The 20,864-nt window shown below is 40.7% G+C and overlaps 1 protein-coding gene across 4 annotated transcripts in view; it reads right to left on the bottom strand.

Moving 5' to 3' along the window:
- Positions 1–20,864, bottom strand: part of PHACTR4 (phosphatase and actin regulator 4) — a 106,391-nt gene that overhangs the window by 42,997 nt on the left and 42,530 nt on the right. Inside the window, exon 1 of one of the 4 annotated variants that reach the window (XM_055398954.2) lies at positions 2,948–3,238. The exons of the other annotated variants lie outside the window; for them this stretch is intronic. Within the exon in view, the coding sequence (XP_055254929.1) occupies positions 2,948–2,993 (46 nt within the window). The 5' untranslated portion in view covers positions 2,994–3,238. Of the gene's footprint in view, positions 1–2,947; positions 3,239–20,864 lie in introns of those variants that run through there. 4 annotated transcript variants of the gene reach the window in all.

Genomic DNA, 20,864 nt, shown 5'->3' with positions numbered 1-20,864 from the left:
ATACTTCCATTACAAGCCATGGGTGTCTAACAACCTTAAAAAATGGAAAGTCTTATACAAATTCTAAAATATGTAAAAATTTTAATATTTTACATTCTTTTAAAATTTATTTGTTTGCTTTTGGCTGCGCTGGGTCTCTGTTGCTGCGCAGGCTTTTCTCTAGTTGAGGCAAGCAGGGGCTACTCTAGTTGTGGTACTTGAGGTACTTGGGCTTCTCATTGTGGTGGCTTTTCTTGTTGTGGAGCACGGCGGCTCTAGGCACTCAAGCTTCAGAATTGCAGCTCCTGGGCTCTACAGCACAGGCTCAACAGTTGTGGTGCATGGGCTTAGCTGCTCCGCGGAATGTGGGATCTTCCTGGATCAGGGATTGAAGCTATGTTTCCTGCATTGGCAGGCAGATTCTTTACCACTGAGCCACCAGGGAAGCCCAATATTATAAATTCTTAACTAGAAAGTTAACTTCTTAAAGGCACAGACAGGAATTATACCCATAGGGTCTGCCACATTCACAGTGCTTTGAAAATAATAAGAAATCAATACATTAATTCATTTATTTTTGCATCACTTGGCTTGCCAAACCCAGTACCATCAAGTTTGAAGCTCAAAACTAACTACTATATTACAGGCTGAGAACTCTGAACAGACGACTTAGGTCTTAATTTACTTTCTACATTTATCTTTCCAAAGAATCTGGTAATATATTACCAGACATCTACCCGTTGAAATGCTTTTAAAATTTCATGAAGAAACTGTTATATTTGGTAAAAGACTTTATAGTAATGGTATAGTCCTCAAAGTCATCAATGTTGAGGCTTCAAGACCTGGTCCTGATTTACTCAGATAGAATACATGCTGAATTATAAATGATAAAATGAAGTCTGCCCATGAAAATAGCTTATTGTTACCTTTGAATTACATAGATAATGGGAAATAAAATCCAAAAATTAAACTCAGAATATAAAAGCCTTAGTTAGGTACCCGAGTGATATCTATTTCTTCTTCATAGGTTTTTTTTTTTTTTTTCCAGCTGCACTGTGCATCTTGTAGGATCTCAGTTCAAGAACCAGGGATTAAACCCAGATCATAGCAGTGAAAACCCAGAATTGTAACCACTAGGCCACCAGGGAAATCCCTACTTCAGAAATCTTTTATTAGGGTTGTTGGTAGGCAGGAAAACTGATGAATGATGAGTTCCACTTTTTTTATAGACAGAAAAGATTACAAATTTTATCTACTGAGATGAAATTTTTGTCTAGTATTAGATGTTAAATGGGCATTCTGCATAAATATCACCACTCATTAGTAAGTTGTACCTGTTTACCCATTTCCTGCTTTTCAAAGACCTTTCATTTTCATCTCATAGATAAATGCCTAGCATGATTTACATCCTGACTTATTAACAAAAAACTATCTTTGTAGTACAAACCACAGGAAAATTTAGAGGCCCAAAAGGGAATTGACTAAATTCTGGAGAGTGGTTACCTTTGGGAGCAAAGAAGCAAAATGCTATCATAAGGGAGTGTGGGCATAGAGAGAGGGGATGGGGGGAATATCTCCATTTTTAATTTCATCTCTTAAGTAAGCAGAAGCCCCAGAGGGTCCTTTATGTTCTCCTCTATACCCTTCTCTACCTATAAAATATTTCATTAAGAAAAAAAGTGAGCTACTGAATTGATACAGACTCAGCCCTGGTGATCAAAGTAAAGTCAGTCAAGTTCTGATTTCAGTTCTAAAAATCTGTGGCTGAATGGCTTACTTTGCAATTGACATGCCCAAGTTTCAATAAAACATGAAAATTACTTTGTAGGAATTTCATCTGGCAAGTCCTCAGGGGAAAACACACCTCTAGAAATGAAATTACATTAAATCACAAGACACATTTGGGAGTGTTACCTGTGTTCCCACACTTCATGGCTTTCTTTAAAGTCACTAACATTTTTTATTTCTGGGGGAAAAAAAGAGTAGCCTGGGACTGAACATATTTTATGGTGTTTCATAAATCAAAGAGAAGGTATAACAAGGTATAAACCTTTTTTTAAAAAGTATAATGTCAAGAAATGATTCACAGTTTTTCCCCTGCTCTGTTTATATTTAACAACCCTTTAATGAATATCCACTTAAATCTATCTTTTCCAACTTTCCATCCTCATCTTATACAAAACCCCACAATGTTAGGAAAATGAGTCTCAGTGACAGTGAACTTCCATTTCACTTATATTCTTTGAAACTCTGGCTACACTTAAAATGATCAGCCTGGTCTCTAACTATTTCTGAGACAATAACACTTCAAATGCATAGCACTGACTTCAGAAATGTTTATACCAAATGTTGCCTTATGAGAAACGGAAACACCAGCACAATGGAAGAAGCTTAAGACTTATTTGGAAAATGTACAACTGAGTCTAAAAAATTAATTCAAATCTTAAAAATGGTCCTGTTGGGAATTCCCCGGCCGTCCAGTGGTTAGGATTCTGTGCTTCCACTGTAGGGGGCACGGTGGTACTGGTTCAGGAACTAAGATCCCTCATGCCAAGGCCAAAAAAACAAATCAAACCAAAACAAAACATGTCCTGTTTATAGAAGACAACAATTCTAGTTCTATACCACATGTGTATATCAACAGTTCAAGTCCTGTAAAACAGCAGTAAAACACCACAAGTTCTTGTAGCACTTATTTTCTGCAAGGGTTAAGAAATTAACAGATGGTTTCCTAGCAACATTATCTTAAAAGTCCAAAAGGATCAAGTAAAACAAAATTATGAGTTGTAAATTAATATAACTGAATGAAAAATTAACATATTTCTTCATTTATTCTTCACAAAGTGATTAAACATCCTAAAGTTAGAAACATCAAAATCCTCACATTCAAATTCCTATAAAATATTCAACTTCACCTGTAAATCTGCCTTGCCTCTGTCAAGATTTTGTTTCGTTGCCTATTACTCACCGACTCCATCTGGATTTACCGGTCTGGAGATGTCAGCTTGCCCCATGATTATGTTGTCTGATGTGTCTCACAACAGCAGATTGTCCCGGACCAAAGCAAACTTTTCTTAAATGATAAATCCACATAAGGAGGGGTCGTGCACTCCTCTCTCAGTGTCACCGCCAGACATCAGGACACGACACCAGGTCAGTTAATCTGTAGGAGTTTCTGTTTCCCTGTATCCCGCCCGGGCCAGGCACTGGTGGTTCTCACAAATCTGTCTTCACGCTGGCTCTCTTCACACAGGAATGCCTGTCATTCCAGAGTGCACACTGTGAAGAGCTCCAGGGCAGGAAGGGGAGGAGACTGCCAACCACATTCTAGCTGCTGAGAGGCACAGCCCTAAAAGTCCACACCTACTTTTCCTGACACTGAGCTGGGTTACAACTTTCCAGATTCCCAGTCATGAAGTGAGACTACCAAAGACTTCGATTTAATTTTAATTTAATCACACAAAAAATACCAGGGTTATGCATAAGCAGGCTGATGGGAGCAGAAGTCCATTCAAAGGTATGTTCTAGACACAGGCTTGCCTCAAAATCAGACCATTCCGACTCTTCACTGCTTGCCCTAAAACTGTATTTCCTACCTGTGAGAGCATACTCAGAGCAGAATGAGATTTGTGTACTTGGAATTAATAACATTAGAAACAATATTTTATTTATTTATTTATTTTTTATTTCTGAAAAAGAATTTTATTAAAAAAGCACAAATGCAAAGAAATGAACAGAGGAAAATTTATGCGTCGAACCTGGACTGGTCACTTATGATAATATACATGCTACAATTCCATTCTCTCCAATCATTCCACCTTCACCCTCTCCCACAGAAACAATATTTTAGAACTAAATAGACTTTATAAAAATAAAAAGAAATATATCTGAAAATCTGGCTCACTAAAATAGGAAAATTGAAATAAACATTTGTAAGATATTACATAATACTTCAGGTTTCCCTAGTGACTCAATGGTAAAGAATCCACCTGTCAATGCAGAAGATGTGGGTTTGATCTCTGGGTTGAGAAGATCTCTTGGAGAAGGCAACTCACTCCAGTATTCTTGCCTGGGAAATCCCACATACAGAGGAGCCTGGAGGGCTTAAAGTCCATGGGGTCACGAAAGAGTCAGACACGACTTAGCAACTGAACAACAACTTGTAATACATCTCTTTCTGCTTAAGTTCAATAATAATCTTGAGGAATAAAGATTGCTGGGAGAAATATCAATAACCTCAGATATGCAGATGACACCACCCTTATGGCAGAAAGTGAAGAAAAACTAAAGAGTTTCTTGATGAAAGTGAAAGAGGAGAGTGAAAAAGTTGGCTTAAAACTCAACATTCAGAAAACTAAGATCATGGCATCCAGCCCCATCACTTCATGGCAAATAGATGGGGAAACAATGGAAACAGTGACAGACTTTACTTTCTTGGGCTCCAAAATTACTGTGGATGGTGACTGCAGCCATGAAACTAAAAGACGCTTGCTCTTTGGGAAAAAAGCTATGAAAAACCTAGACAGCATATGATGAAACAGCAGAGACATTACTTTGCCGACAAAGGTCATTCTAGTCAAAACTATGATTTTTCCAGGAGTCATGTATGGATGTGAGAGTTGGACTATAAAGAAAGCTGAGCGCCGAAGAATTGATGTTTTTGAACTGTGGTGTTGGAGAAGACTCTTGAGAGTCCCTTGGACTGTAAGGAGACCCAACCAGTCCATCCTAAAGGAGATCAATCCTGGGTGTTCACTGGAAGGACTGATGCTGAAGCTGAAACTCCAACACTCTGGCCACCTGATGCGAAGAACTGACTCATTTGAACCCTGATGCTGGGAAAGACTGAAGGCAGGAGGAGAAGGGGACGACAGAGGATGAGATGGCTAGCTGGCATGACTGACTTGATGGACATGAGTTTAAGTAAGCTCTGGAAGTTGGTGATGGACAGGGAAGCCTGGTGTGCTACAGTCCATGGGGTTGCAAAGAGTTGGACATGACTGAGTGACTGAACCCAACTGAGCCCTGCATGCTGCATACAACACACAGGCAGTATCAGCTAACCACAGGCAGCAATGGAAGGGCCAGCCTGCATGCTGATTTTTCTTTTATTCAGATATAACTAATTTACATACAGCCAAATACATAAATATTAAGGATACAATTTAATGAATTCAACATCTGATGGTAAAGGGGGAACTAATCATTTTGAGCACTATATTAAGGAGCTTTACATTGTCTATATCCTTTAATTATCACCACAACTAAACAGGAATTGTGAAGAATATATTATTTACCTTATTATCAGATAAGAATACTAACGCTAGTGAGGTCAAATCCTGTGTTTGTCAAAGCCCTAGTATTACTTTAACAAAAGACAGCTACCCCTGAAACTGAGCTTTTAGCTTAAATCTTTGTTCTGCAAACTCAGATTCAAGGAAGATTTCTAGTATCTGGATTTTTCCCTTTGCCTTTCATTAGCACTGCTCTTCTTTCCCCATTATCTTATCTCTATTATCTGCTTGTTTGGGTTTTTTTTTTAAATTTTGTGGCCATGCTTCCCAGCATGAGGACTGAACCTATGCCCCCTGTAGTGGAAATGTGGTGTCTTAAGCACTGGACCTTCAAGAAATTCCCTATATTATCTGCTTTTGATTAAATAGCAAAGGTAAGGAATAACAGGCTGCCCTCACAGCTCAATCTGTAAAAGAATCTGCCTGCAATGCAAGAGACCTGGGTTTGATTCCTCGGTTAGAGAAGGTGTCCTGGAGAAGGATATGACAACCCACTCCAGTGTTCTTGCCTGGAGAATCCCGTGAACAGAGGAGTCTGGCAGACTACAGTCCCTGGGATTGTAAGAGTTGGACACAACTCAGTGACTAAACCACCACCAAGGAATAAGAAAATGACAATGGTAAGGCATCAGTAAGAAAAAAATGTGTACACTTGGACAAAAATCAGTTGTTAGTAACAGTAAAAAAAAAAAATATGATACTGACCATTAAAACCGGAAAGAATAAAAGGAAAAATACATTGAAATTTTACACTGAAAGAATGCTCCAACCTAAGAATGTCAAATACCTTCAAAGCTGGCCCTTACATTTATTAGCCTAAAAGCACACCATGTGCAATAGCACCTCTGACTACTGGAAAATGCGAAAGCAAAGGTGGGAAAGCCACTCCCCAGCACCTAGTAGATGCTCAACATATCACAGTTAGCATCATCATGAAGAAAACACAGCATATAGTTTAAGAAGATGAGCTTTGGAGGCAGACTAATATTTTTTTTTTCGGACTAACATTTTAATTGCAGTTCTATTACTAGGTGTGAACACTAGGCAAGTTACTTCACCTCCCTGGGCCTCAGTTACCTAATCTGTAAAGTGGGCATAACAATACTTAGCAGTACAAGGCAGTTCAGTTCAGTTCAGTCGCTCAGTCGTGTCCGACTCTCCGCGACCCCATGAATCACAGCACGCCAGGCCTCCCTGTCCATCACCAACTCCCGGAGTACACTCAAACCCATGTCCACAGAGTCGGTGATGCCATCCAGCCATCTCATTCTCCGTCGTCCCCTTCTCCTCCTGCCCCCAACCTTTCCCAGCATCAGAGTCTTTTCCAGTGAGTCAACTCGTCGCATGAGGTGGCCAAAGTATTGCAGTTTCAGCTTTAGCATCAGTCCCTCCAATGAACATCCAGGATTGATCTCCCTTAGAATGGACTGGTTGGATCTCCTTGCAGTATAAGGGACTCTCAAGAGTCTTCTCCAACAGCACAGTTCAAAAGCATCGATTCTTCGGCGATCAGCCTTCTTCACAGTCCAACTCTCACATTCATACATGACCACGGGAAAAACCATTGCCTTGACTAGACGGACCTTGGTTGGCAAAGTAGTAAGGATTAAATGACACGAACAGAAATAAAGCACTTTATAATGTGTCTGGTTCATGGAAAGCTCTCAATAAATGCAAGCAATACTCATCATTGTTGTTATAGTGAAAAAACAAGTCAAAAAAGGAGAGCTTTGGTCAGGAACAGCCAGCCAAAGTAATGTCAGAAAATCCAGCCATTACCAAAAGGTTAGTCAGAAACGGAAGAGGATGACATTTCTGTACCATGAATTCAGAGAGCAAACTGGAAGAAGCAGGCCAAGGAGGAAGTCTGAACACAATCAGAGTTGGTGGACAGAAACATGAAGCAGATGGAATAGCCCAGATGTGTGGATTATCATGAATTAGTTCAAACCACGCACATTAAACACACACACATATACACAGAGCCCGGAAACTGTACTACAGAATCTAGTTCATGCTGACAGAACCATACAAGAACAGAACAGACAGGGAGTTTCCAAATGGTCCACTGATTAAGAATCTGCCTGGCAAAGCAGGGGACATGGGTTCAATCCCTGGGTCAGGGAAGATCTCACATGCCACAGAGCAACAAAGCTCGCAGGCTGCAAATACTGAGCTTGCACTCTAGGGCTCCACAAGAGAAGCCGCCACAGTGAGGAGCCCACGCACCTCAGGAAGAGCAGCCCTCACCCACCTCAACTAGAGAAAGCCTGTATGCAGCAATGAAAACCCAGCATAGCCAAAAATAAATTTTTTAAAAAAGAGTAGAACAGATAGATTTAAGGATCCTTATCTCACATGGCTACTGTTTACCATCTACCAAATTTAAATGCCCAGCTTGACTTGGCTCACTGCTAATCTTGGGTATTTGAAAATAGTAATAAACCCAAGGCCTCCAAGGTGGCTCAGAGATCAAGAATCTGCCTGCCAGTGCCGGAGCTGCAGGAGACTCGGATTTGATTCCTGGGTCCGGAAGATCTCCTAGAGGAGGAAATGGCAACCCACTCCAGTATTCTTGCCGGGATAACCCCATGGACAGAGGAGATTGGAGGGCTACAGTCCATGGGGTGCCAAGAGTCAGACGTGACTGAGTGACTGAGCATGCATGCACAAGAAACTCAAAGAGTAAATAAAGAATCTTAGTGATCATCTGGCTTAATCTCCTACTCTTTATAAAAGAAAGACTGAAGGTTCAAGAGGTTAAATGCTTTTTAACAGAGACAGCACTAAAACCCAAGTCTCCTGATTCTAACTCCAGGACTCAACTTTGGTTCTTATAAAAATGGCTAAGGATATATTTATTTTCTAAAGATAGAATCATTTCCCAAGGAAATCCATACTCGACAAAAATCACAAATCTCTCAGAAATTCTGTCACCTATGTACCAAACCAGACTGGGAAAGGAGTACGTCAAAGCTGTATATTGTCACCCTGCTTATTTAACTTATATGCAGAGTACATCATGCGAAATGCCGAGCTGGTGAAGCACAAGCTGGAATCAAGTTTGCTGGGAGAAATATCAATAACCTCAGATATGCAGATGACACCACCCTTAAGGCAGAAAGCGAAGAGGAACTAAAGAACCTACTGATGAAAGTGAAAGAGGAGAGTGAAAAAGTTGGTTTAAAACTCAACATTCAAAAAGCAAAGATGATGGCATCTGCTCCCATCACTTCATGGCAAATAGATGGGGAAACAACAGAAACAATGACAGACTTTATTTTCTTGGTCTCCAAAATCACTGTGGATGGTGACTACAGCCATGAAATTAAAAGACGCCTGCTCCTTGGGAGAAAAGCTATGAAAAACCTAGACAGTATATCAAAAAGCAGAGACATTCCTTTGCCGACAAAGGTCTGTCTAGTCAAAGCTATGGTATGGTTTTTCCAGTACTCATGTATGGATATGAGAGTTGGACCATAAAGAAAGTTGAGCACCAAAGAATTGATGTTTTTGAACTGTGGTGTTGGAGAAGACTCTTGAGAGTCCCTTGGACAGCAAGGAAATCAACCCAGTCCATCCTAAAGGAAATCAACCCTGAATATTCATTGGCAGGACTGATACTAAAGCTGAAACTCCAATACTTTGGAAACCTGATGGGAAGAACGGACTCACTGGAAAAGACCCTGATGCTGGGAAAGATTGAAGGCAGGAGGAGAAAGGGACGACAGAGGATGAGATGGTTGGATGGCATCATTGACTCAATGGACATGAGTTTGAGCAAGCTCCGGGAGTTGGTACACAGGGAGCATGGCCTGCTGCAATCTGTGGTGTTGCAAAGAGTCGGACACGACTGAGAGACTGAACTAACTGATGTACCAAACCAACAAATGTTCCCTAACCAGCATGTCTCAGTTTCATTCTAACAATCAATATTTATGTTCTTTTTTAAGATTTTTTTTTAATGTGGACCATTTTTAAAATCTTTATTGAATTTGTTACAATATTGATTTTATGCTTTGGTTTTGTGGTGGTGAGGCATGTGGGATCCCAGGTCCCTGACCAGGGATCAAACCTGTACCCCCTGCATTGGAAAGCAAAGTCTTAATCCCTAGAGAGCTAGAGAACTTTCAATATTTACTCTGTAACAACAAAAGTAGACAAGTGGGCAGAGGGGAAGATATTGGCCCCCTGATGGCTTTAAAAATCACTGCAGATGCTGATTGCAGCCAGGAAATTAAAAGACGCTTACTCCTTGGAAGGAAAGTTATGACCAACCTAGATAGTATATTAAAAAGCAGAGACATTACTTTGCCAACAAAGGTCCGTCTAGTCAAAGCTATGGTTTTTCCCATGGTCATGTATGGATGTGAGAGTTGGACTGTGAAGAAAGCTGATCACCAAAGAATTGATGCTTTTGAACTGTGGTGCTGGAGAAGACTCTTGAGAGTCCCTTGGACTGCAAGGAGATCCAACCAGTCCATTCTAAAGGAGATCAGTCCTGGGTGTTCACTGGAAGGACTGATGCTAAAGCTGAAACTCCAATACTTTGGCCACCTCATGCGACGAGTTGACTCACTGGAAAAGACTCTGATGCTGGGAGGGATTGAGGATGGGAGGAGACGGGGACGACAGAGAATGAGATGGCTGGATGGCATCACCGACTCGATGGACATGAGTTTGAGTGAACTCCGGGAGTTGGTGATGGACAGGGAGGCCTGGCGTGCTGTGATTCATGGGATCGCAAAGAGTCGGGTACAAGTGAGCGACTAACACTTACTTACTTACTTACTAAGATACTTTCTTTTAGAATACTTCCCTTTCACAGAGTATTGCCTCAAGGAATGGGGCAAGTCGTTGGTTTAAATTTGTGAATCTCTTCCGATTTTATTTAGGGAAAGAGCAAAAGAGGTCTTATGAAGTTTAATATGCAAAGGAATCTAAGCTACAGTTTAGATTTGTGTGTGTGTGTGTGTGCTGTCACTCAGTCGTGTCCAACTCTTTGCAACCCCATGGACTGTCGCCCTCAGTTCCTCTGCCCATGGGATTTCCCAGGCAAGAATACTGAAGTGGGTTGCCATTTCCTCCTCCAGGGGATCTTCCTGACCCAGAAATAGAACCTGTGTCTCCTGTGTCTCCTGCATTGTCAGGCAGATTCTTTACCACTGAGCCACCTGGGAAACCCCACAGCTTAGATTTAGAGAGCAAATGAAGCCTTCTAACCTGTCACATTTTACTGAAGAACTGTTTCTAAGCAAACAAGGGTAAGCACGCAAAACCTTTAGTGACGTTTACAATAGGTTCGATTCCTCTTGGCCAGCACATCAGACAATAATGTGACAACATGCTTTATATTTTCAACAGTTTACAAGATCAATCAAAAAAGTGTAATGCTTCCATATAAATGTACTTTTATGCTGAAGTATCAGTATAAATTGGATTACCTAGGAGAGTGAGCTCTTCACAATTTCAATCACATTTCCCTCACAATAATTCAGCATACCACTTTCTCAAGTTTGAGATGTTTCAAGAAGGAACTTTAGTGAGAGGTTGGGAAGAAAATCACTTTCCTCTGGGAAAGGCCCACCGAGAAAAATTAACAGCTCAAAAAGACACATATTCAAATGAAAGACTAATTTTCAACTTCTGGATATATAATTGAGGGAGTGAGCAGCTTTCTATTCTTTATTCCACCACCTAATTCTATCTACTCTGGCTGGCTCTGAACAGGAGATCAGTTCAGTTCAGTCACTCAGTCGTGTCTGACTCTTCGAGACCCCATGCAGTGCAGCACGCCAGGCCTCCCTGTCCATCACCAGCTCCTGGAGTTTACCCAAACCCATGTCCATTGAGTCAGTGATGCCATCCAACCACCTCATCCTCTGTCGTCCCCTTCTCCTCCCGCCTTCAATCTTTCCCAGCATCAGGGTCTTTTCAAATGAGTCAGCTCTTCACATCAGGTGGCCAAAGTATTGGAGTTTCAGTTTCAAACATCAGTCTGAACAGGAGATAACATCCTACAATAACCTATATCTCAAATTCCAAGTGGAAATTAGAAAGCCCTGTGAGTTACTTGTAAGCACTTCATTGTCTCATTTATTTGTATAAACCTCTCCCTTGGTTTGGAATTTCTTTTCCTTATCCACTTAGGGAACTCCTACTCATCCTTTAAGAATTGGTTCAAATGTTGCTTCCACTATTACAAGCCTTTTCTTAGTTACTCAAGCAGAATTCAAACAAAGATTTACTTATCACTGATTATATGCCCAGCAATGTGTTGGAACTAAAAACAATAGTTTTTGTCCATAAGGTGCTTACAGTTCAAAGAAATAGGATCTACACTAGAGCATGATAAGTGCCTAGGTACTACACAAACACATTAGTGGGCGTGGAGGCCTCTGCTTTCTCCTGAGTGATCAGAGAAAACATTGTGAATTAAGTGACTTCTAAAATCTGAGTCAGTCATAGAAGAAATAACAGAGGTGAGAAAAATATCAAGGCAGCAAGAGATAGCACCGGAAGAGTAAAGAGCCAACCACGACTGATCATACCAGATCTATCACCCTAAATTTGCCAACAAAGGTCTGTACAGTCAAAGCTATGGTTTTTCCAGTAGTCATGTATGGATGTGAGAGTTAGACCATAAAGAAGGCTGAGTGCCAAAGAATTGGTGCTTTCTAAGTGTGGTGCTGAAGGAGACTCTTGAGAGTCCCCTGGATAGCAAGAAGATCAAACCAGTCAATCCTAAAGGAAATCAACCCTGAATATTCATTGGAACGACTGATGCTGAAGCTAAAGCTCCAATACTTTGGCCACCTGACCTGAAAAGCTGACTCACTGGAAAAGATACTGATGTTAGGAAAGACTGAAGGCAGAAGGAAAAGGGGTTGACAGAGGATGAGATGGCTGGATGGTTTCACCAACTCAATGGACATAGTTTGAGCAAATTCCAGGAGGTAGTGAAGGACAGGGAAGCCTGGCATGCTGCAGTCCACGAGGTTGCAAAGAATGAGAAACAACTTAGCAACTGAATAACAACTACCACAGAAAACAAATTGCAATGATCTTCAGACTTCTCTACTGAGCAGGAACCATGATGTATTTATACTGAAACCCTCAATGCCTGGCACAACTTAGTACACAGTGGATATGCAAAAAGTATTTATTATTCTTCAGTACAACAGAAGAAACAGCATTCCTCAACTTTAAGCTTTGCTCATAGCACCTATAAGTTGAACAAAAAGTTCATTAGGTCTTTTCTGTAAGATGGCTCTCAGTTCAGTTCAGTCGCTCAGTCGTGTCTGACTCTTTGTGACCCCATGAATCACAGCACGCCAGGCCTCCCTGTCCATCACCAACTCCCGGAGTTCACTCAAACTCATGTCCATCGAGTCGGTGATACCATCAAAACATCTCATCCTCTGTCGTCCCCGTCTCCTCCCACCCCTAATCCTTCCCAGCATCAGAGTCTTTTCCAATGAGTCAACTCGTCGCATGAGGTGGCCAAAGTATTGGGGTTTCAGCTTTAGCATCAGTCCTTCCAATGAACACCCAAGATTGATCTTCTTTAGAATGGACTGGTTGGGTCTCCTTGCAGTCCAAGGGACTCTCAAGAGTCTTCTCCAGCACCACAGTTCAAAAGCATCAATTCTTCGGCGATCAGCTTTCTTCACAGTCCAACTCTCACATCCATACATGACCACGGGAAAAACCATTGCCTTGACTAGACGGACCTTGGTTGGCAAAGTAATGTCTCTGCTTTTTAATATACTATCAAGGTTGGTCATAACTTTCCTTCCAAGGAGTAAGCGTCTATAATTTCATGGCTGCAATTAGCATCCGCAGTGATTTTGGAGCCCCCATAAAATAAAGTCTGACACTGTTTCCACTGTTTTTCCATCTATTTCCCATGAAGTGATGGGACCAGATGCCAAGATCTTTGTTTTCTGAATGTTGAGCTTCAAGCCAACCTTTTCACTCTCCTCTTTCACTTTCATCAAGAGGCTTTTGAGTTCCTCTTCACTTTTCTGCCATAAGGGTGGTGTCATCTGCATATCTGAGGTTATTGAGATTTCTCCCAGCAATCTTGATTCCAGCTTGTGCTTCTTCCAGCCCAGCGTTCCTCATGATGTACTCTGCATATAAGTTAAATAAGCAGGGTGACAATATACAACCTTGACATACTCCTTTTCCTATTTGGAACCAGTCTGTTGTTCCATTTACAGTTCTGACTGTTGCTTCCTGACCTGCATACAGGTAGCACTCAATTGTCTTTAACTTCATTCGAAACAATTTTGTTGGCTTGCACTGTGACAGCGGTTAAATCAGTATGTATTAAAAAAATCAGAATTGGTGAATTTTTGTGTAGCCATTTTAATATTAAAGATGGAATAAAAAACAATGTTTTAACATATTATGCTTTATTATTTCAAGAAAGGTAAAAATGCAACTGAAATGCAAAAAGAGATTTGTGCAGTGTATGCAGAAAGTGCTGTGACTGACTGAGTGTGTCAAAAGTGGTTTGGGAAGTTTTGTGCCGAAGATTTCTCCTTGGACGATGCTCCAAGGTCAGGTAGACGAGTTGAAGTTGACTGCAATCAAATTGAGATGTGACTTGAGAACAATTAATGCTGTACCAGGTGAAGGATACCTGACATACTCAAAATATCCAAATCAAGCACTGAAAAGTTATTTGCGCCAGCTTGATTATGTCAATCAATTTGACATTTGGGTTCCACATAAGTTAAACAAACAAAAAAAAGACCTTCTTGATTGTATTTTGGCATATGATTATCCACTTAAATGTAATGAAAATGTTCCCTTTTTAAAACAAATGAGGAGGGGTGACGAAAAGTGAATACTGCACAATAATGTAGAATGGAAGAGATCGTGGGGCAAGTGAAATGAACCACCATCAACCACACTGAAGGCTGGTCTTTGTTCAAAGAAGGTGATGCTGCGTGTATAATGAGATTGAAAGGGAGTCCTCTATTATGAGCTCCTTCCAGAAAACCAAATGATTACAACAAGTACTGCTCCCAATCAGATCAAATGAAAGTAGCACTCGATAAAAAGCATCTGGAATTAAATCAACAGAAAACGCACAATCTTCCATCAGAATAACGCAAGACCATGTTTTTTTGATGACCAGGCAAAAACTGTTACAGCTTAGCTGGGAAGTTCTGATTTATCTAGGCATTGCACCTTTGGACATCCATTTATACCGGTCTTTAAAAAATTCTCTAAATGGAAAAAAATTCCAGTTCCCTGAAAGACTGTAAAAGGCACCTGGGAAAGTTCTTTGCTCAGAAAGACAAAAAGTTTTGAGAAGACAGAATTATAAGACTGCCTGAAAAATAGCAGAAGGCAGCGGAACAAAATGGTGAACATTTTGTTCAATAAAATTCTTGGTGAAAATGAGAAATGTGTCTTTTACTTTCACCTTAAAACTGAAGGAACTTTTTGGCCAACCCCATAGTAACAAAAGGCAGTTAAGGTGAAAAGTATCACAGATGAAGGATGGAATAAATATACAGGCCATAGACTAATCTATCATTCTAAACAATCTTGAGAATTGCTATGAAACTCTCAATTCCACGGGAAAAAAAAATGGCATCTTAGGATGGTTTTTGAGAATTTACTGCTTTGCAAGCGGTAACAACTTTGAAAGAAGACAAACGTGTCAGGTAAGTGTTTACACAGATCCTCATATAATCACAACTGCTAGGCTCAAGCAGAAAGCACGTCTACTTCAAGTGAACTAACTGGAAGAACAGGCTGAAAGACATAGGCTAAAGTTAAGGGGGAGCCACTGGTACTGCCATCCCTGACTCCCAGTAACACTGCTTTCTTTCTGTGGCTTGCTCATTGGAGGCAAAAAATGAACAACCCTGCCACCTATTTATTCTCCATCAAATACAGCAACTGTTGTCCCTTGCCTGCCCCTACTTCCAGAAGGCTGCATGGCTTACCCCAGAGAGAAAGCAAGGTTTTGGAATTACATATATGTAACTGAGGACAATTTCAGTTTTTCCATTTACTGAGACTCTGAACAAGTTACTTAACTTATATGATACAGAGATAATTACGCAGAGTTTTTGTGAGGATTAAATAAGAGAAATCTCTAAATTATAGCCTGATGATTGAAGGTGCTTAATATATTTGGCTTCTTCTTGCCCCACTTAAGATTCTTTACATACTTAAATGACCCCACAATGTTTACATTTTAAGCATCACAGTTTCTTAAAAAATGGGAGAGGTTCTGACGTGCTTCTACATCACCAAGGCTATATATATGACATGAAGTAATGTAATGTTTACAAGCCTGCAATATGTTGGACTGTGTTTATGGGAGAAAGAAACGGAAATTATGCCAGCAGGACTGCTTTCAGACCCATGAAACAAAAGACCTCAGGCTAGGGAATGGGAGCTATCGGAATTCTTTTTGTTTTCTCTTAAAGCTTTTTTTTTTTTTTCCAAAGATAGTAAGTACTTAAGGGTGCCCTAGTGGTCAGGCAGAGGGGCAGGAGAACCTATCACTTTTAGATACAGGTAAACTGGCATGGAAATGTATATTATCATATGTGAAACGAATCGCCAGTCCAGGTTCAATGCATGATACAGGATGCTCGAGGCTGGTGCACTGGGATGAACCAGAGGGATGGGATGGGGAGGGAGGTGGGAGGGGGAAGATGGGGAACACATGTACAACCGGGGCAGATTCATGTCAATGTATGGCAAAGCCACTACAATAATGTAAAGTAATTAGCCTCATTTTTTTGGGCTCCAAAATCACTGCAGATGCTGACTGCAGCCAGGAAATTAAAAGACGCTTACTCCTTGGAAGGAAAGTTATGACCAACCTAGATAGCATATTGAAAAGCAGAGACATTACTTTGCCAACAAAAGTCCGTCTAGTCAAGGCTATGGTTTTTCCCGTGGTCATGTATGGATGTGAGAGTTGGACTGTGAAGAAAGCTGATCGCCGCAGAATTGATGTTTTTAAACTGTGGTGCTGGAGAAGACTCTTGAGAGTCCCTTGGACTGCAAGGAGATCCAACCAGTTCATTCTAAAGGAGATCAATCCTGGGTTTTCACTGGAAGGACTGATGCTGAAGGTGAAACTGCAATACTTTGGCCACCTCATGCGACGAGTTGACTCACTGGAAAAGAGTCTGATGCTGGGAGGGATTGGGGATGGGAGGAGACGGGGACGACAGAGAATGAGATGGCTGGATGGCATCACCGACTCGATGGACATGAGTTTGAGTGAACTCCGGGAGTTGGTGTTGGACAGGAAGGCCTGGTGTGCTGTGATTCATGGCGTCGCAAAGAGGAGGACACGACTGAGCGACTGAACTGAACTGAACTGAAACTGGTAGAGAAGGCAGTGGCAACCCACTCCAGTATTCTTGCCTAGAGAATCCTGTGGATGGAGGAACCTGGTGGGCTGCTGTCCGTAGGGTCACACAGAGTCGGACACGACTGAAGCGACTTAGCAGGCAGGCAGTGGTCAGGAGATGTTTCTAGATTTGAGGAATTAGTTATAAAAATTACAGTGAAGAGGAAAGTTTCAGTTAAGAAAGACAAAGGGTTTCTCTCTGCCTGAGTTAAGGGACTAGGCAGGTCTTCACAGCACAGTGGGAAAGGTAAGCCAAGATGAAAACGAGAATTAGCTGAATGGAGATGAGCGGATGTGGAAAAAAATAATTGAGCAAAAAGATTGTATGGATGAGGGAAAAAGGGAAATGAGAAGAGGATAAAAATGGCATTGATGAAACTTTAACCCACTATGTGGCATCAGCTATTTGGATTAAATTATTGCCAAGCTTCCTTAGAGTTCTGAAATTCTACAGTAGAGTCAAACTAATGACTTAACCAATTCAGTGTTCTGTTTCAAATAATGGTCCCAAGAAAGGTTTTATTACAGAGAACAGTGGCCACGGTGCACTTAATATGGCTAATCCAACTCCATGCTTGCCACAGAATGCAAAATAAGTGCTTAGTGAATTGGGGTATTATTATTGGGAAGCCACAATCCTCATTTATTCATCCCACAAATATTTCCTGAGCACCTCTGAAGTATTAGGTATTGTTCTAGGTGCTGGAAACACTGCACTAGATATAAAGAAGGAAAAATCTACGCCTTCTTTCTAATGTGTTAGATGGTGATAACTGCTATAAAAAATTATTCCGGGAAAGGAAATAGGACGGGCTGAGAGAGGGGGAATAAATTATAAACTGTGCAAGCAGAAGGGCCTCACTGGGAAGATGATATGTAAACAGAGACCTCTGCAACACATTCTTCAATTAACGTACTAAAAATAAATATTAATTGCAACTATAATTGCAGCTATGGTTTTTCCAGTAGTCATGTATGGATGTGAGTTGGACTATAAAGAAAGCTGAGCACCGAAGAATTGATGCTTTTGAACTGTGGTGTCAAAGAAGACTCTTGAGAGTCCCTTGGACTGCAAGGAGATCCAATCAGTACATCCTAAAGGAGATCAGTCTTGGGTGTTCTTTGGAAGGACTGATGTTGAAGCTGAAACTCCAACACTTTGGCCAACTGATGCGAAGAGCTGACTCATTGGAAAAGACCCTGATGCTGGGAAAGATTGAGGGCAGGAGGAGAAGCGGCCAACAGAGGATGAGACGGTTGGATGGCATCACCGATTCAATGGACATGGGTTTGGGTGGACTCCGGGAGCTGGTGATGGACAGGGAGGCCTGGCGTGCTGCCGTTCATGGGGTTGCAAAGAATCGGACACGACTGAGCGACTGAACTGAACTGAACTGAATGACTGGTCAGTGAAGTAAGGGTTATCAAATGGGCTGGTCAGTTCTCAAATACTTAAAAGATGTGCTAACACTGCAGTCCCTCTTACATATGATTATTTATCTACATTAATATTAATACATTTATATTAAACACAAATTGCAGTTCAGTTTCTCAACTGTATTAGCTACATTTCACACACGGCTACCACACTGGCCAGTGCAGATCTAGAACATTTCCATCACTGCACAAAGTTCTACCAGACAGGGCGAACCCAAAGGATTTTGAAAGCACACTTACAAGTCTTCCACTAACAACAAAACAGAGTATTTCATCAGCATGTGGTATCTATTTTCCATGCCACCAACCACTAAACATCAACTACTAAAGGCAGTATACTCTGAAGAAACACTGACAGTTTAAAAAAGTTTCCTTTTATTCAGTTACAATCTATTGAGCTATTTATACTCACAATCTTTGATACTCTTCCTTTAACAGCTGAATTACTATTTCCTTTCCTAGTAACACGTAAGTAAAGCCTTTGACTATTAATAACAACTTAAAGCCTAAAGAAGGATGGTTTTATCTCAGTGTAAAGATCTATGTAGAATTATATCCATTTGTTATTGCTTGAAAATCAACAACCTCCATTTTACTGAACATCCATTTAATATTCTTTCTACTCCAAATAGTACTTTTTTCATGTAGTTATACTGAAAGTGATTGAGAAATCTTATCTTAAAGACAAAAATATTTTATAAAACCACATAACATCCATAAAAACTAAGTCCCAAATGGCCTCTACTAAGGAACCTGGAGGTATCAATGATGTGTAGAAACTAACGAGTCAGAAATTAAGGAGCTGCCCATCACAGGGTTTTTGACACACTGGATGTTCTCCAGTAAAGTGGCATTCACTGCTGATGACTCAGAGAGATGACTCTGAGCCAGTATCACTTCTCTCCTTCCTTCTCTCTCTTTCATAACTCTAACTTCTTTGGCCCTCAGTTTCATTTTAAGACAGTAAGAAAGAAATCTAATTACCAATACTCAGCCACATATCCAGGGGAAATACAATTCATGCCTGATGATAGCTATAACATTTGTTAACAGTTATTCAGAAATTTCCAACAGGAAATCTCCTTAAACATTCTTTTCTGGTACATGTGCAGAATATATACTTCATCTTCTACTAAATAAAAATTCTGAGTAATGAACACCTGGTTACACCATGAGTCAACAGTAATTCCACAAAAGAACCAAGGGTGACTATACAAATGGTGTTTCTATCAAACTTGCTCCATCCAGTGATTCAATATACTTTATTCTGTTTTCTATGTAAGAGATATCCATCTCTTTTATACCATTTTCTTCCCTCAAAACTCTCAAACTTTCACAATCACAGAACCCAGGAGGTGAGGCCTGGAGGAAAAATTGGTTGTATCTATAATTTCTAAAATCAAAGAGAAGAAGTATTTTGGATTACACATACCTTTGCTTCTAAATCTTATTTTAAAAAAAGTAACAGTGAAACATATTAACACTTTAGGGAAACAATGCATGAGGTCAGAGGAAATAGGAACAAACTGTCCCTTCACTCATCTGACAAAGCAATGAGACCAATCCTAGTTTTGTAGTTGTTAAGTTGCTAAGTCATGTTCGACTCACTGCAGACCCCATGGACTGCAGCACGCCAGGCTTCCCTATCCTTCACTGTCTTCTGCAGTTTGCTCAGACTCATGCTCATTGAGTTGGTGATGCTATCCAACCATCTCATCCTCTGTTGCCTCCTTCTCTTTCTGCTCTGGATCTTTCCCAGCATCAAGGTCTTTCCCAATGAGTCAGCTCTTCACATCATGTGACAGCCAAAGTACTGAAGCTTCAGCTTCAGCATCAGTCCTTCCAATGAATATTCAGGGTTGATTTCCTTTAGGATTGACTGGCTTGATCTCTTTGCTGTCCAAGAGACTCTGAAGATTATTCTTCAGCAACACACTTCAAAAGCATCAGTTCTTCAGCACTCAGCCTTCTTTATGGTCCAACTCTCACATCCATACATGACTACTGGAAAAACCACAGCTTTGACTACATGGTCCTTTGTCAGCAAAGTGATTTCTCTGCTTTTCAATACACTGTCTAGGATAGCTTTTCTCCCAAGGAGCAAGTGTCTTTTAATTTCATGGCTGCAGTCGCCGTCCACAGTGAATCTGGAGCCCAAGAAAACAAAATCTGCCACTGTTTCCACTTCCTCCCCATCTATTTGCCATGAATTGATATGACTGGATGCCATGATTTTTTGAATGTTGAATGATAAGCCAACATTTTTACTCTTTTTCACCCTCATCAAAAGGCTCTTTAGTTCCTCTTTGCTTTCTCTCTTTAGAGCAGGATCATCTGCATATCTGAATCTGTTCATATTTTTCTTGGCAATCTTAATTCCAGCTTGTGATTCATCTAGCCTGGCATTTCTCATGATGTATTCTGCATATAAGTTAAATAAGCAGGGTGACAATATATACCCTTGTCATACTCCTTTCCCAATTTGAACCAGTCTGTTGTTCCATATCCAGTTCTAACTGCTGCTTATTGTCCTGCATACAGGTTTCTCAGGAGACAGGTAAGGTGGTCTGGTATTCCTATCTCTTTAAGACTTTTCCACAGTTTGTTGTAACCCACACAAAGGCTTCTGCACAGTCAATGAAGCAGATGGTTTTCTTTAGAATTCCCTTGCTTTTTCCATGATCCAGTGGATGTTAGCAATTTGATCTCTGGTTCCTCTGCCTTTTCTAAAACCAGCTTGTACATCTGGAAGT

The sequence above is a fragment of the Moschus berezovskii genome, chromosome 2 (genome assembly GCF_049115385.1).
Source record: "Moschus berezovskii isolate FMDL1 chromosome 2, NW_MosBer_1.0, whole genome shotgun sequence".
Taxonomy (NCBI): Eukaryota; Metazoa; Chordata; class Mammalia; order Artiodactyla; family Moschidae; genus Moschus; species Moschus berezovskii.
Note: the sequence above shows the minus strand (reverse complement) of the source record. Positions and strands in the feature narration are given on the sequence as shown.